The sequence below is a fragment of the Rhinatrema bivittatum genome, chromosome 3 (genome assembly GCF_901001135.1).
Source record: "Rhinatrema bivittatum chromosome 3, aRhiBiv1.1, whole genome shotgun sequence".
NCBI classification, from domain to species: Eukaryota; Metazoa; Chordata; class Amphibia; order Gymnophiona; family Rhinatrematidae; genus Rhinatrema; species Rhinatrema bivittatum.
Window position 1 is genome coordinate 371309028 of NC_042617.1, and position 16741 is coordinate 371325768.

Consider the following 16741-nt stretch of genomic DNA (forward strand, 5'->3'; position numbering starts at 1 on the left):
GTCTGCCTGACTAATGGCAACACGTGCCCCATCCCCCGACCACGGAGCACTGGGGGCGATCCTGACTCCAAAGACCTCCCCCACACAGCTAAAGCGAAGCGGCAGCGCCGCCGGGGACCGCGAGCGCCAAGAGGGAGATCTCCGGCTCCTTGGCACAGACAGCGCGAGACGTCGGCCGCGGCGGGGGTGATGTAAGGGGTTCCGTAGGCTCCTCCGCTCTCCAATGACAGTGCCCAGCGGGGGGACCGGACTAAGGCGCGAGGCGGCGCGCGCGCGCAGAGTGACAGCCGGGAGGGCGGGCTTTTACGGTGTTGGTTATAACCGGCTACTTTTCGCGGCTTAAGTTAGTGTCAGACGTAGACTTGTTTGGGGAGTACGGAAAGAGAAAGCCAGCGGGGCAGGTGGTGAGTTTCTTTTTTTCGTGTTAAGCTCCTTTTGTTCTTGGGCAAGGGGGTTCCCTCACCGCACCGGTCAGAGGAGAGGTTTCGAGTGTCCCCGGGTCTGGGAGTATGGGGGATGGGAGGGGTTTCGAGTGTCCCCGGGGCAGGGAGTTTGGGGGACGGGAGGGAGTGGCCGCTGCAGGGGGTGGGAGTTGCACGCTCGGGGGGGGGGGGGCTGACTAACTCCTGCTTCTCACTGGGCTCTCTTGTTTGTGTTCCCCTGGCAGGTCCTTGGCTCCGTGACTGGGAAAGGAGCGCGCGATGAGAAGAGCCTCCCGCCCCGGAGCCCGCTGGCGCTGAGGTCCTCTCCTCCGCCCTGGCCGCCGGCTCCCGCCCTCTCCCGCCGCGATCTTCGAGAGAAGAAAGTTTTGTTCCTCAGCTCGCCAGCCTAGCGCGGTGGAGGGGCGGTGGCGGCGGCTGCCCGCGGAGTCGGTGAGCGGCTCGGGCTGACATGTTCCCCGAGTCCCAGGCCGGGTGGCGGCGGCTCTGGTCTCCCGGCGGCGGGATGGCGGCGGGGACTCTGTGGCTGCTGCTAGCGGTGCACCTGCCGGGCTCCTCCTGCCCTCAGCCCGAGCCGCCGCCGCCTGCCCCTTCTTCTTCCCCTCCCGCCTGCCCGCAAGCCTGCGAGTGCTCGGAGGCGGCGCGGACGGTGAAGTGCGTGAACGGCAACCTGACGGCGGTGCCGCGGGGTCTGCCGCCCTACGTGCGGAGCCTCTCGCTGGCCGGCAACCGCCTGGAGCTGCTGCCCGCCGGCGCCTTCCCGCCCGCCGCCGCCCTGCGCGAGCTGGCCAGCCTGAACCTGAGCGGCGGCGGCGTGCGGCGCGTGGAGCCCGGGGCCTTCGCCCACCTGCCCGCCCTCCGCCGGCTTCGACCTCAGCCGCAAACCCCGCCTGGCCCAGCTCGGGCCCCCGCCGCCTTCGGCGCCTCCAGCCCGCTCTCCGAGCTCCGACCTGAGCGAGTGCCTGCTCAACGCCAAGCCTGCTCTCGCGCCTGGGGGCGGGGCTGGGCAACCTCAACGGCGCCTGGCGCTGGCCGGCAAACCGCCTCCGCGAGCTGCCCGATGACTCCCTGCGCGAGCTGCCCGCCCTGCGCCACCTGGACCTGAGCGACAACGCGCTGGCGGGGCTGCGCGCCGGCCTCTTCCGCCCCCTGCCCCTCCTGCAGAGCCTGGACCTGAGCCGCAACCCCCTGCGGCGCCTGCAGCTCGCCACCCTGCGGACCTGCAGCCCCAGCGGCTCGACCGTCTCCGCCTGGCCAACGACAGCTGGCTCTGCGACTGCCGCCTGCGGGAGCTGCTCGCCTGGCTGCGGGAGGAGAACGGCAGCCGCGCCCTGGCCGGCCCCGAGCAGCTGCTCTGCTGGGAGCCCGAGAGCCTGCGGGGCCGGCCGCTGCTCGACCTGCCCGACTCGCTGCTCCTCTGCCCCGATCCCGACGACCTGAGCGGCCTGCAGACTTCCTACGTCTTCCTGGGCATCGTGCTGGCCCTCATCGGGGTCATTTTCCTGCTGGTTTTGTATCTGAACAGGAAGGGCATCAAGAAGTGGATGCACAACATCCGCGACGCCTGCAGGGACCACATGGAGGGCTATCACTACCGCTACGAGATCACGGCCGACCCCCGGCTGACTCACGTGAGCTCCAACTCCGAGGTGTGACCCGCACCGGGCCATGCGCAAGAGCTATGCATGAACACATTCTAGCCAGAGCTTTAACCCCAGCGCTTGCTCCACTCTCCTTCTCCTACAGGACCCACTTTTGACTTGGTCCAGATGGGGGATTATGTCTTCATGTGATGTACAAGTTCTTTGCTGTTTTCATAAACCTTGACTTGGTGCATGTTTGTACATAGAAACTGGGCCTCTTGTATCGATATATTTTATTTTTTGGCTTGGGACAGGCACCTCGAATAGTAAAATCTGATGGAACAGGACTCATTTTCTGCCTATGCTGCCATACTCCTCTACTGTATCTAACATGCCAATTCTGATAGCAGATGCCTCATACCCAAGATGTTTTGCTTGGTACTATCTTTTTATGTCAGTATGGAGACACTAAAATGCATTGACTAACCAGCAGACTTAAGAGACAGCTCCAGCAAAACGTCCACTGTACAGGAGAAGTCCTAGGAGCAAAAAGTGAGCATGCACACTTTTTTTTTTTTTTTTTTTTTTAAATTTGTGAGGGTGGGGAGTGGGGTGGGAATGATGACCTTAAGCAACAAGGTTCTTGCACTTTTTTGTACAAATTTGCTATGCAGTTTACATGAAAACATTTTGGTTTTTAAATAAGCTGCATATATTAGAGTACACCTGTTGAAAAGAATCAATAAAGGCTATGTCAAAAATTGCAGTTGTGTTGAGACCTTACTGTTAAGACTTTAGCATCTTGAAAAATAAGAATCATGGTTGTAACAGAAGAAGCACTAATATCTGGAATGGAAAAAAAAAATTCACTCAGAATGCATCATTCAAACTGGGGAGTAGATTTATACTGTTGGTGTAATTAAGTGAATAATGACAACTGTGGCATTCATTTCTTCCATGTATTTGGCACAGGGAAAATCACTATTTGGAAACACTTTTTGGTATGCTGCTGTTACTGGCTGTTCCTCATGTGAAGTTCTACCCTGTGTTTAATGGATGGGGAAGAGAAGTGGGTTCCAAAATTGGACTGGGTACTACTGCACTTGAGCTTCAGTATGTTTGAAATCTGATAGGACTATTACTATACACCAAGATGTCTTTGGAAAGAAGACTATTCAAGACCACCACCTTTTTATTTTAAAGAGAAATGTGACTCTGAAGTTACTTTATGTAATAAAGTAAATGTTTAGGCAACAATGCTGTAACAGACTTCTAGTGTACAGAACATTTTCTAATTTTCCATTTCTTTTTTTTTTTTTCCAATGCATTTTAAAGGAGAAGAGACATAATGAGCCTCTAATTGGCAGTGCAGGCTATTTTAAGTGGGCATCGTGTATTCAACACTGGCCTCCTTCCACTGTAGATAAAGTTGAAAGCTAGATGAGCATTTTACAGCAGCAAAAAAACATGTATGCTGTATATTCCTGATTAAAGATGGGGCATTCATTTTTTTTAAGTTAACTTTTTTACTGCATGTGCATTATGAGTTGTACTTCACTTCCCCAAAGTGAAGTTTCTCCCAAATCATTCTGAAATGTTAGGCTGAAAATATCTTGCCAGAGTTATTTCCCAAATAGAGAATATTAACAATTCTTGTAAAATAGTATCTGCTTGAGAATTAGTTATTTGTATATTTTTTTTAAGGAAGTGCTTTTATTAAACTTAATAGTTTACAGGTATAGAAGCTTACATTGGGGAAACGTTCTGTAAATATTTTTGGGAGTGAGTTTAAGATAAATATGAAGACTTAAGTGGAAGAATCAGACAGCCTCAAGTGTGCTTTTTCCATTGAGGATGTTAACACAACAATGCAAAACATTCAAGTACTAACACAAGGGGTTTTAATTACAATAACAGCTGGTGTCTGATTCTGTTAGTGGACGTGAGAAGAGTAGCTACTGAATTTCTTGTTGCTATCAAGAGCTTGTTTCCCTTGGTAATGTTACTGGTGTCAACATGCTGGTCCTGCTGGAAAGCATACAATCATTTTCACCCTTCTCAATAGTTTGTGTGTTTAGGGAGGTTGGGGGGTGTCAGTTCCACACTTCATTTAGTGGTATTCATTATTTAAACGATAGCACAGTATAGTGTAGCATACTACTTTTTATCAGTTATACAGTATTGCATTTTTAAGTGTTTGCAATGGCTCCTAAACTTATTTTAGATTTTCCTTTAATCTAAAGATCTAATAGATTTGACGAATAGTTATATTTAACCTTTCCTCTAACTAAAGCTGTATATAATAAAAAGCAGTTGACACCTCAGGAAATTGATTCAGTCCCAAAAGCTTAGAATACTAAACAATTGTTAGCTTTCTAAAACATTCTAGCTACTGCTGTCATTTCTATTAAATTTTAATAGTTTTGACAGTTTAATGTTAGAAGCATTTTTTGATCACTTTTAGGATAAAATGTTAGTATTCCCTTACTTTAAATTTAGCTAGAGCTTTTTGCCATAATCTAAATCTAATTTTTGTAACAAAAATGACTGGACCACATCTGTGTGTCTAGATAGTTAACTGTAAATTGAAGCTATGTAATGTGCTTTATGTGCACATTTTAAAACTTTCTCGCAAGTTTTCGATGGCATGTATTTATAGATACATAGGAAGAAATTAACGTTTGGTGTTTAAATGAGCACTAAAATTGTACTTTTTAATCTACAAAATAGCAAGGAAAATGCTTTTCTTACTAGGTAAAAGTTTCTGTAATTACATTCATTAAATAAATGACATTGACCATGGTGTAATAGTCTTATTCCTATAGAGTACATTTAGAAATTGTAAACAGTTTTAGCAAATATAAATGTTTTACTTTTTAATATGAAGTAAATTTTAATCTTAAACATTTTTAATCTTTAGAAATGTTTTTCCACTTGAGTAGTACAATTTACAGTACTACCGCAGATTGAGAATATTAAGTGCTTCAAATGTAAGCACTGATCTTAATAGCCAGCACAGTCCTTCAGAGTGCAAGAGTCCACACCATCCTCTTTGTAAATCTCTTATAACAGTATGTGGAAGGTGCCAAAGAACAAGAACGATCTGGCTTCATCACATTCTAAGCTGTAACCCCTAATGATAGTAGCACTTATTTGATATTCAATTTAGCTGCTAAGCAAACTGGTATAGAAAATGGCCATCATTAGAATATTTTCATGTAGCATCTATTTATTTATATAATTTATAGAGTATTTGTACAGACACAATGTTGCAACCACCAGGAGCATAACCTACAGTACATTGCTTTAAAATGTCGCAAGTACCTGTGCTCTCATTGCTTGTATAAGCAACTTGACCACTATTCCTAAACTTTTTTTTTTCCCCAATTGCTTTAATGCATATTCCATCTAGATTAAGGTCTTTTCCATTTTCTTTATATCATGGAGTGCGTGTTAATAGGTTTTTTGTTTTGTTTTTTTAATAAGAGTATTTATATTTATGCCAGGTCTACAGTGCTTGGTGAAATACCTCTGGACTTTTAAAATATATTGGATGTCTTTTGGAGCAAGACAACAGTAATAATTCACTCTATCAAAGAATGCTTGAAGCCTAGTAGAGCTTTGCAGCAGAGTCCTGACTTCTTGCTCTAGTCTTGTACACAAAAGTGTGTGTACACTAATTCAATTTGCTGCCTGGATACAAGCAAGTTCATTTCAAAATGGAAGCATAAATTGACCTCAAATTTGTCTACCTGATTTTCTTGTATGAACTAATATATATATTTGCCTATATGTTAAAGTTCTGTTTATAAAATTTAAAAACCTATGAAGCTATGCAAATGTGAATTAAGCTTGCATGAAAAAAATATATTACTGACAATGGGCAAATACTGCTTGATTGAAATATAGTGGATGTATAGTAGTTTTAATGTTGAATTGTTTCCTTAGGTTAACTATTGAACATCTGGTTTTGCAGACCTAAACTATAGTGTATTATTTTAAAGATTATAGTACTGGGAAAGAGGTTATTGTAAACAGGATTCATCATGGTTTCTTTAACTATTTGTAATGTGGCTTTCAGCCAATAAAATATGGGACAAAACACTAGCAATAAATATAAATTACAGTTTGTGAATAGCACATGCCAAAATTTTAACATACCCTGTTTTGAAATAAGTAATAATGAGAAGCAGGAGCTTGGAGTAAGTATGTTTAAAAAAAAAAAATTCTCGATCATTTTGGATGTATTTATTGTTTGGAAAGGAGTAGTAGTAAGCTTACCACATCAGCCTTTTTCTAAAATTGACAACTGTTTTGTTTTGTTTTGTTTTCACCTTTCAATTAAAATAGTTTGGTTATTCCTGTATTTCATAATTTAACCTGCAATTTTAATGAATCCATGTTGTAAAAATTATTTTGCTTATAAGTAGTGGGTTGTTTAATATGGCACAAACAAGAAAATGAGCTGCAGCTTTTTTTTCTAATGTAACCGCTCAGTATTGAGTCTCTGTTCCATTTGTTTTGTCTGTTACATGAAGCCATAGTTTCATTTTTCTGTTCAGTAAGGAGTGTAACTACAGGAGCTGGAGGCCATTGAGAAATAGGAACAAAACCCTTTCCATTGTAACAAATCAAAAGTTAACTTCTAACTCATACACAACGTACTTCTTTTTGATTGGCCTGCTTTACTCTTGATTTCCAAAAATAAAGCAATACAGATTTTGATTTGTTCCTGTTTGTGTGAGTTCTCCTTGCTTTTTCTCAAAGTTCATTAACAATATTGCAATGATTGTATTAGGGCCTCCCTGGCTGCAACCCTGTACTAGCTGAAAAATATTTTGTTTTTCTTTTCTTCAGCAGCTGCTAGCGAATGTCTGTCTGTCTGCCTTTCCAGCTGTAGTTCATGGGCTGGAGTTCCTTTTTATAATCCTACACAAAGAGTAGGAGCCTTTGGCATTTTAACAAATGCTGTTTAAAAGTGCATAGTTTCATTTACACGTACACACAAATCTCTAGTTTTAAAATAGTGGTTATGTGGAACAGGACCAATGATGAGAGAGACTAGAAATCTTTTGGTGGTGATTTTAAGGAGAAGTCTTCTATGGGTTTGTGTGCTGGTTTTTAACCTGTAATTTTTTTTTTTAAATGCATTTTGTATTTTTCTTTAATCTTTTTATAAAATAGTGATATCTGATATTTTGTCAGATATCACAGACAAATATTCTCTGTCAGAGAATAGTACAATCCTAATTCCTAACCCTATTGCTAGGCTTTGTTTTTGCCAGCTTCATCAGAAGTAATGGTCCGTGTTGCCTCAAATGATGCATTTTGAGTAAGTCTTTTGTTGGTCTCAGAATTTATTTATTTATTTATTTTGCGTCTTTCAAAACCTTTTAGTTTTAATGCTTTTTATAGACTGTAAGTATTTTCCATTTAGTTTAATGATCCTATTCTAGCTTGGGATAAAGGGTACACCTAATTGTTCATCCCTATAATAGTTATTTTCCCTGTTTACTGTACTGCCTACAAGGGTTTCTTATTAGAATTTGCATAGTGGGTCCTGTTTTCTCTGGTTTCATAATGCTTGAAATAGTGATCAGCTTTCAAAATCTTAAAATACTTATTTCCTCAGATAAGAAATGACACCAAGGTACAGCAACTTAGTGTTTTATTTACCTGCTTCTATTTTATTTACAGTTGAAAGTATGTAAGTGTTTACTTTCATTGCAAATGCCTCCTAAATTGGAGTGTAGGTAAAAGTAGTGAGAATATGAACATGAAGACCCTGCACGTTAAAAATAGAAGAAAGGAAGTCCTATCTTAAAAGTACTAGTCTGGCATTTTATACTAATATGGGGCTGCAACAGACATTCTTATAGGAAAGAATAAGTGATTTCCCCTACCTGAAATTCATTAATATCTATATATTTATTTGGGTGACATAGAGGATAAAAATGGACTTGTCCCCTGCCCTAAAGGCCAGGCATAGAAACCGCAACAGGTGCAAATGCAGATGGTATTAAAAAAAATATTAATTATAGAGTGGTCAATGAGTGTTTGTTTGTACTTAACAGCCAACATACCCTAAACTTTTTCTGTGTTCCTATTACAAAAAAAAAAAAATCATAGGCTTCACAGAAGGCCTTGATTAAACACAATAAATGAAATAATTTGTCAACTTTGTTGAACTGGCTGTGTGGCAATACCACCTTTCAGTGTGTTAAGCCAGGCACATTAATCGTAGACTGTGATGTTTTTAATATTTTATACCTAGAAACCATGCAGGTGCTGCTGCAGCTGTTTTCTGTTTTAAAAAAAACTTTTCCACATCTTCCTCTCGCCCTGTCTTCAGTATTGGGATTTCCTTCTTACCTGCTATAGCCAGAGAACATGCCTCCACCTTCTTTAGTGTGATGCTACTTCCCCTATATGGGAGATGTGCTAGAGGCAGTCCCTGGTAGTTCTGACTCACAGCAGGGGTGGATGAGTGCTGTTTGACTTTTTTTTTTTTTTTTTGCTTTTATTTTTTTATTCTCTTTCAGCTCTAGACCTCAGCTCTTGCGGTAGTCGTGGTGGCCCTTCCCCTAGTAGCCTTAACTCCTGCTCTGAGTTGATACCTCGGACCGTGCCACTAGTCCTCGTGGGGGCTGAAGAGGCTTCCCTGGTAGGGGAGTTCAGCAAACACCATGCGCCTCACCCTGACTCTTTCTTCCCCCTTTTTTTTTCCTTTTCCTCTTTCTGTGTGCAGCTATGTAAAATGTAAACATAAAAAGGGCAGCATTGCTGCAGCAGGAGAGGGATGGAATTGGTGGTGTGGGGAAGCGCTGGGAGGAGCCTGTATAAGTTTGGCAGTGGCAAGAGCTTGAGGAGGCATGGTCAGCCTTTGAGTAGGGGGACACACACCCCTTCCTTAGGGGTAGTAAGTAGTATACTGCTAGTGTGCACTAAGGGAGAAGGTGCCTAACCTGTGCCATTAAGAGTCCCATGGGAGCAGGCTCTCTCTCTAACTTAGCCCTGGCTATGGAGGAGCCTACTCTTCTCGCCCCCCCCCCCCCCTGTCTAAGAAAGAGCCAGCAATGTCTCAACATGCAAGGAGCATGGGGGGGGTCAGATGTGGAAGCTTCAGGCCCACCTTCAGGTAGCAAACAGGAAACCTGGGGGGTGGGTGGGGGGGGGGGGGGTGACCCTCCGGTGCCTTCTCAACTGAGTTTGTTTTATTAATGTATTGGCCATGTGAAATAAGTAGGAGTTACCATGACCATCTTGTGCTGTGGGGTAGGAGCCTCACTCATAACAGAGCCAGGACAGTGATTGCAAGCTCAGGTCAGTCCTCAAGGACCCATGACTCCAGCGGGAGCTCCCTGAGGCCACATGGCAGATTCCTCAGCGCAACAAGAGTGGTCCTCTGCTGCGGAAAGGGATAGAGCAGTAGTACACCTTTCAAAGGGAGGAATTGTCAGTCCTAGTTATGAACACCTTAGTGGCCCTCAAGATTGCAGACCCTAAGAAGGAGAACCATGTACAAGAGGATCCCCTCCTACAGCAAATGAGAGAAACCCAGAAAACCTTTCCTGTGCATCCGGCCTTAAAAGCAATGGTAATGGCAGAATGGGAATCTGCTCAAGCCCTATTAAAGAGGACTAAGATTCTTGGGACAGTATACCCACTCACATAAGAATACGAAGGACTCCCTTCTCAGGTTTCTTAAAGTGGATGCCTTAGTATCAGCTGTCATCCACACGAAGGGGGATCAGCACTGAAGGAGCAACAGGATAGAAAAAGAGAAAACATACTAAGGCAGGTCTTCACAACTAATGCTAGTCAATGCAAGTGGCCAGGGGGAGCTTATGTGGCCTGAGCAGTAGGACGTTGGGATCAACAACTGTGGATAGGGAAAATATGTCACGGGGTGGCTTTCCTGCGCATTTATGACTTCTTGTGTCCTGGCCTCGGAAGTGGCCATGAAGAGAATGCTATGGCTTTGGAACTGAGCTGCAGATGAAGCCTTGGACCCCTTGAGAATACTACCCGTTAGAAGGGGTCTGCTGTTCGGAGAGGAGCTGGAAAAGTTAGAGAGATAGACCAGAGGATAGACCAAGCTCTACGAATGTGAGGTGCCAGCACCTCACACATTACATTGTCCAAATTTAGTTCCTGTGGCTACCACTGGGTGAAGAGATCTAGGATACAGTCCTTTCAAGGAACCAAGTGGCCAAGAAATTACTTTCCGAGTGGCAGCAGGCCTTGGCCACCCACCCCAGTGACAGTTGGGGTGGGGGAGGGTCCTCACACTCTGGTAACTGCAGGTCACCTACAGGCGTTCTACGTGGAGTGAAACCATATCATATCAGACCACCATGTGTTGGAAGTAAGTCAGATAGATTATGCCCCTGAATTAGCCACCGATGTTTATAGTCTCCCCATTCTCCTACCCAGAAAAGTGGAGCAGTAAAGGTTAACCTAACCAAACTACAAACGCTACAAGCAGTAACTCTAGTGCCAGCCCAGGAATTGGACACAGGAATATATTTTATTTACTTTGTGATACCCAAAAAGGATGGCTCTTTTTATCCAATACTAGATCTCGAAGAAGCCAACGAGTTCCTCAGGGTACTACAACTCTGTATGGAGACCCTGTGTTCACTTATAGTGGTAGTGAAAAAGGAGTTCTCTTCCCTAGCCCTAACCAAAATAACTTCCATATTCCAATAAAGGAATCTCATTAAAAACCTCTACCTGTTTTGCATTGTAGGTAAATGCTTCCAGTTTCAGGCCCTCCCTTTCGGTACTGCAACTGCACCAAGGACCTTCACCAATGTGATGGTGGTGGTAGCAGCAACCCTACATATGCAAGAGATTTTGGTCCATCCTTATTTGGGCAACTTGGCCTAGATGAGCCAATCTGCCCAGGAAAACTCCCAGGCCAATGCCACTGTACTATGCCTGATGGAGCAGCTAGGCTGGATAACAAATTATGCAAAGAGCAGTCTTGTACCCTCCCAGTCCATGGAGTTTCTGGAGGCACTTTTCAATAGAGAGTTGGTGTGTGTGTGTGTCTTACCCAGAAGAAGAGGGAAAAGTTAATTTCCCATATGATAAGCTTCCAAGCCCAGTCCACCCACAAGATCTGGGACTGCACTTGCTAGGCCTTATGGTGGCAGCCGTACACTAGGTTCCATGGGCCAGGGCACAAATGGGCCCCTTGCAGGAAGCTCTGCTGAACACATGGTCATCACCTTCGATCAACTATGATCAGCTGCTGCCCCTGCAACCACCAATAAGGGACAGCTTGAACTGATGGCCGCACCTACCTAATCTAGCAAAAGGAGTAAATCTAGCCTTAATAGAATGGGTCATCTTGACCACAGCTGCCAGTAGCTTAGGTTGGGGCACTCACTGTCTAGTCAGGACGGTATAGGGGCAGTAGGACCAGCAAGAGAAAGCCTGGTATGCAAACAGATTAGAGTTACATGTCATCAGATTGGCCCTCAAAGCATTCCTTCCCTTGATAAAAGACAAGTCAGTCAGAATTCGGTCAGACAATGCCACTTCAGTGGCCTACATAAACTGTTAGCAGGGTACCTGCAGCCAGGCATTAGCCAGTAAGACAACAGCGACATGTGATTGGGCAGAAAATAATTTATAAAGTCTGACGGCAGCCACGTTGCAGGTACACGCAATACCCAAGTGGATTTTCTGAGCAGAAATAAGCTGGATCGGGACATTAGAAACTGAGCCAGGAAGCATTTCTCAAAACCATGAGCAGATGAGGGTAGCTAGTGATGGACCTGATGGCATCCAGGCACAACATAAAGACAATTTTTCAGCTGAAAAAGGGAATCTGGTTCCAGTGGAATAAATTGGCTGGCCAAGCCCCTAGCCTACCAAAAGCCCATTGAATGTGTTTCCACTGTAGCCATTAACAGGGAGAATGTTGGAAAGAACATAGAGCCAGACAACACTGACAATTCCAATGGCCTCAGACTGGCCTAGGAGAACATGGCATGTGGACCTCCAGAGATAAGGACCTCCAGAGATAATTGATTGAACATCCTCTGCTCCTCCCAGAGCAATGGGGTCTCCTTTGCCAGGGATCCATATTCCTGGAAAATCCAGATCCATTTTTTCTTACAGCATGGCCTTGAGATGGCACGGCTGAATTGGAATGAGTACTCTCTTGCAGTCATATCAACCATGCTGAAGGTAAGGAAGTGGTTGACATCATTGACCTACATCTGAGTATGGTGCTTGAGTGAGACATTCTGTCATGCAGGGAGGATGTCTCTGTGGAGAGCAGATGTGACCTACATCCTGGAGTTTATCCAGCAGGGATTAGACAAAGGGCTATCGCTTAGCTCATTGACAGTGCAGATAAGCGGCCATCTCAGCCTTTAGAGGCCCAGTAAAGGACATCTGCATAGCAATGCACCTGGATGTAATGTGCTTCCTCACAGGGGTAACGTGCCTTAGGCTGCTGTTATGCCCCTTGGTCCCTCTATCTTCCACCCACTACAGACCTTAACCTGATACTTGGGGCCTTGACAGGACCCTTCTTTGAACAATTGAGTCAAGCGTCACTCAATGATCTCTCCCTGAAAGCGATTTTCTTGGGGGCTATGTTCATGACAAGACCGGCAGGGAACCCTATTTAGTATTCTGTGAGAATGTGGCTACCTTCTGTCCCCTCTTTCTTACCCAAAGTTCTGTCGCCATTTCTCCTCAACCAGTCAGTCATCATGTCAGCCTTCAAAAAGGACAACTCCAGCAAGGGAGATAGAGAACTACACCGCCTAGACATCAGGCAGACATTACTGAGGTACCTCAAGATTACAAATCTGTTGAGGAACTCATATAGGCTATTCATGTTATATCGCGGCCCATGTAGAACAGAAGCAATGTCCAAATCAACCCTAGTCAGGTCAGGGAAAAAGTACCATCAGGCCTACTGATACACTCCACTAGAGCCCAAGCAATGTCATAGGCAGAAGTACCTAGGGTGTTCCCCCAAGGAAAGTTTGTAGGGTGGTCACCTGGGCCTCCCTGCACTCTTTTTACCAAACACTACAGAGTAGATGTCTACTGGCCAAGTCTGAAGCTTCCTTTGGGACAAATGTACTAAGGACTGCATTTGCATCTTCCCACCCAAGGGAGTAGTAGCTTTTGTATATTCCTGTAGTGAACACTGGTCTAGCAGGGAGATGAGGAAGGCAAAATTATTCTTGCTTGATTATTTGCTTTCCTCGACACCTGCTAGACCTTTTCAGTTTCCACTGCCGCAATAACAAAAACAAAAGAAGGAGAAAGAGAAGAAAGATAACCAGGGAGAGAGGAAGTGTTCCCTCTCCCCTGAGAGGTCATCAACTCATTCTGACCTACCCCAAGGGGGGGGGGGGGGGAGAGGAGGGTATAGGCAGAATATTAGCCCCTTTCCCAGCTATAAGCAAGTCTTATCTTCCCATCTTTCTGTTTTACTAAGCTTCCATTCTCAGCTTCTACATGGGAAGGGGCAAAGCATTTGAGAAAAAGTTTAATTTTTTTTTTTTTTTAATAATTTCCTTTGAGAAATGGGACATGATTATGTTTACACTGACATTACTGGGCAGTATTGTCTAGGTTGCTCTCGGCATGGAGGAAGCTAGAACTATCACTTTATATCATTTGATTTATGGGGTGGATACCTCAGCCCCACAGAGTTTAATGCATCCTTGGGGACAATTTGAGGGTTGTTTTTTTTCTAATTTGATTTATAGTACTTTAGCTAGACTGCCTTACCCCACTTAAGATCAGTTTTGGCAGAAGTCTACTGGGCACTGCCTCCAGAACACCTCCCTTATAGGGAAGTGATGTCACACTAAAGAACATGGAGATGTGTTCTCTGTCTACACCAGCTGAGGAGAAGGAAATCCCTATAGTGAAGACTGGTCTAGCAGGTGTCAAGGAAAGCAAATTATCAGGTAAGAATAATTTTTCTTTATCTGTAGGGTCACATGGGCCCATCGCTGCTCTAAATTAGTTTACAACTGATGTAAATTAATAGAAACAAAGAAATGGCAGAAAAGGACCAAATGGTCCATTCAGTCTGCACAGCAAGCTTCTTAAGGTAGTAATTACCACTCTGAGCAGGTTACTCTCATGTTTCTCTTAAAGATAGTAGGCTTTCTAATGTACCCACTGAATGCTGATAAAGAAATGTATTGTAAATGGAGGGCTAAATGGCTTTGTAGAATGGGCATGCAGACTTGTGATCCTTCGGCAGAGGACCAGTCGCAGGTTTTATATCATGTTTTGAGGGAGCTATTATACTGTCCTTGCAAGTTATCCCGTTGAACAAGGCCCTGTTAATGAGATTTTTTTTTTTTTAATAATAGCCACTACAATAAACTAGGTTTTGCTGATTTTGATAATCCCTCATCTAATGAAGAACAGACATCCTTTCTCAGGGGTGTGAACTTTCAATTTGAGCTAAAGGAGAAAATTTACATTTTTCATATTCCTATCCTAACTCTCGTGCCTAAAAATGACCTTATTGAAGTTGCATTTTACATCTGAAACCCTGTACCTCTTAGTTTTTCTGTGAGTTTTAATCATGTACACTGTATATAAACTTCTTTACATTTCACTTGGTTTTGTGTGTGTCTTGGCTAGAGTATAAGCCCTACACAACAGGAATAGTCAACACTGCATGCCTACTTGTATCAAATTATGGCTTATTTTATTTTTGCAATAAGCGATTTACTATTTCCAGTTTGCCTAGCATCCAAACAGGTTTGTATACTTGGCTCAAGGGGCAAGGTTTTAATGCCCCTATTCACTTCCCTCCTAATATTCTACAAAATCTCACTTTTTAGCCAAAAAGACATGAAGGGCACATACTCTGTTCAAGTGTTTGACCTTATGTTTGATCTTAGCTAAAAAGAGATGGAACTGAGATTATTACTGTGCATTTAATTCAGTTAAGTTCTGGAAGTATTTTGTGTATATTTCAGATCATATAACCTACACCATCATGTTCTAGTGTTGATTCATGACTTCCATAAGAAAAACTAGCAGTGGGTCCAAGATGTCTATAGTATAGCTGGGGTATCTTTTTTTTTTTGCATACAGTATACTAAATAATTATGGCAGAAGTTATAGTTGCTGAAAATAGACACAATATTTTCAGATGTCTAATATAGTTCTATTGTACAAAGTTTTGTTACATGCACTTATCTTCTGAATTGGAGTAATAATATGAAATAGGCAAAATTACAACAGGGTTCTGAGTAAACAAAATTGATAGAAGAAGCCTGGGCCAGATGTTCCTGATCATTTGACTTTTAAATAGTGGAGCTTTCATTAAAGTCTGTTCTTATGTTGCTGGCTACACCATATGGGGGAGTCCAGAAGAACCATAAAGCAGGTTTGAAGTTATTTCAGTTTTTATATCAATTCTACCTCTCATCATTGCTCAACCACTTTAGCGTAGATTACATTCGGGTACTGTGTATGTATTGCCCTGTCCTTAGAGGGCTCACAAGCTAATTTTTTACTGGAGGCAATGGACGGTGAAGTGACTTCCTCAAGGTCATGAGGAGTGTCAGTTGTATTTGAACTATGGTTTCTCTGGTTCTTAGCTGAGGCTACTCAGCTGCCGTTGTGATGATCTAGTGAAGTCAGGTATGGTAGGATGTCTTTGTCCTTTAACTATAAGAGGCTCCAAAGTGAAGTATTTTTCCCTATGGAAAAAGCAGCCTTAATCCTGAAATGAAAAACAAGTAAAAATCTTACTACTCCCCCCCCCCCCCCCCTCAATCTAAGACTTGCATATGTAGACTAAAGTGTAATTCTTTCCCCAAAAAGTAAGTGAATGAATAGACAATGTATTTTAACTAAAGCAGGGATGCTCAAATCGGTCTTTGGGGAAGAGAGCCAGTCACTTGGTCAGATTTCAGGATATTTCTAATAAATATGTATGAGATTTATTTGCATGTACTACCTCCTATGTAAGCAAATATTCCTCATGTATATTCATTAAGAATATCCTATGCATCTGACTGGCTGGGGTAAGGGGCTGGCCCAGAACCAGTTTGAGCACCCCTGAACTACAGCATAACCTTGTTTCAAGGAGATAAAGGAAGATGGGAAATAATCATATACAAGTACTAGACACCAACTCTAAGGGTAGCCCAGAGTTGGGGTATTTTGATTTGAAATAAGTTATTTAAATGTTTTAATCAGTCTGAGGCATGAGAGATGAAACTATATAAGATCACTTATTAAGATAAGAGAGTATAGATACCATATATGGATAGGGCCTATTTAAAATGTCTGAGGCTGATACTACATTGAGTCATATTCTTTCCTCAAAACCCATCAAGGATCCTACTTGTTACATTCCTTTCCTAAGGTGTTCATCTCCAAGGTACATGCCTTTCCTAACAGAGCATAAAAAAGGAACAAGGATTTGGGCAGCTTGCATGCCACTGGCTTATTGAAAGTGATGCCTCTGTTGCTAATGTTAGAGGATGTGCTGCTATTCCTACGCTTGGAACTGTTGAGCTCAGAGACCACATGAATCATCAGATCACTGCAACCCTGAGAAAAAAATGTGTGATACTTCAGGTGTAGCACTAAATGTATATGCTATGAGAACAATACCCTGACTACATGGATGAAAATTAAATTACTTCAGGTACCAAAAGGAATGACTTGTTAAAGATGTTGCAGGTATTTTGACAG

The 16741-nt window shown here is 43.4% G+C and overlaps 2 protein-coding genes across 8 annotated transcripts in view; one reads left to right on the forward strand and one right to left on the reverse strand.

Annotated features, from left to right (window-relative positions):
• LOC115087867 overlaps positions 1-16741 on the reverse strand; it is a 38445-nt gene that overhangs the window by 13515 nt on the left and 8189 nt on the right. The window contains exon 1 of one of the 7 annotated variants that reach the window (XM_029595541.1): positions 1288-1337. The exons of the other annotated variants lie outside the window; for them this stretch is intronic. The gene's annotated coding sequence lies outside the window, so the exon portion shown is untranslated. Of the gene's footprint in view, positions 1-1287; positions 1338-16741 lie in introns of those variants that run through there. 7 annotated transcript variants of the gene reach the window in all.
• Positions 81-2583, forward strand: TPBG (trophoblast glycoprotein). Its single transcript, XM_029595546.1, is given in 5 exon segments — positions 81-191; positions 668-1308; positions 1310-1474; positions 1476-1650; positions 1653-2583. Coding segments are annotated over 4 exon segments (1200 nt in total). The 5' UTR covers positions 81-191; positions 668-891; the 3' UTR covers positions 2096-2583.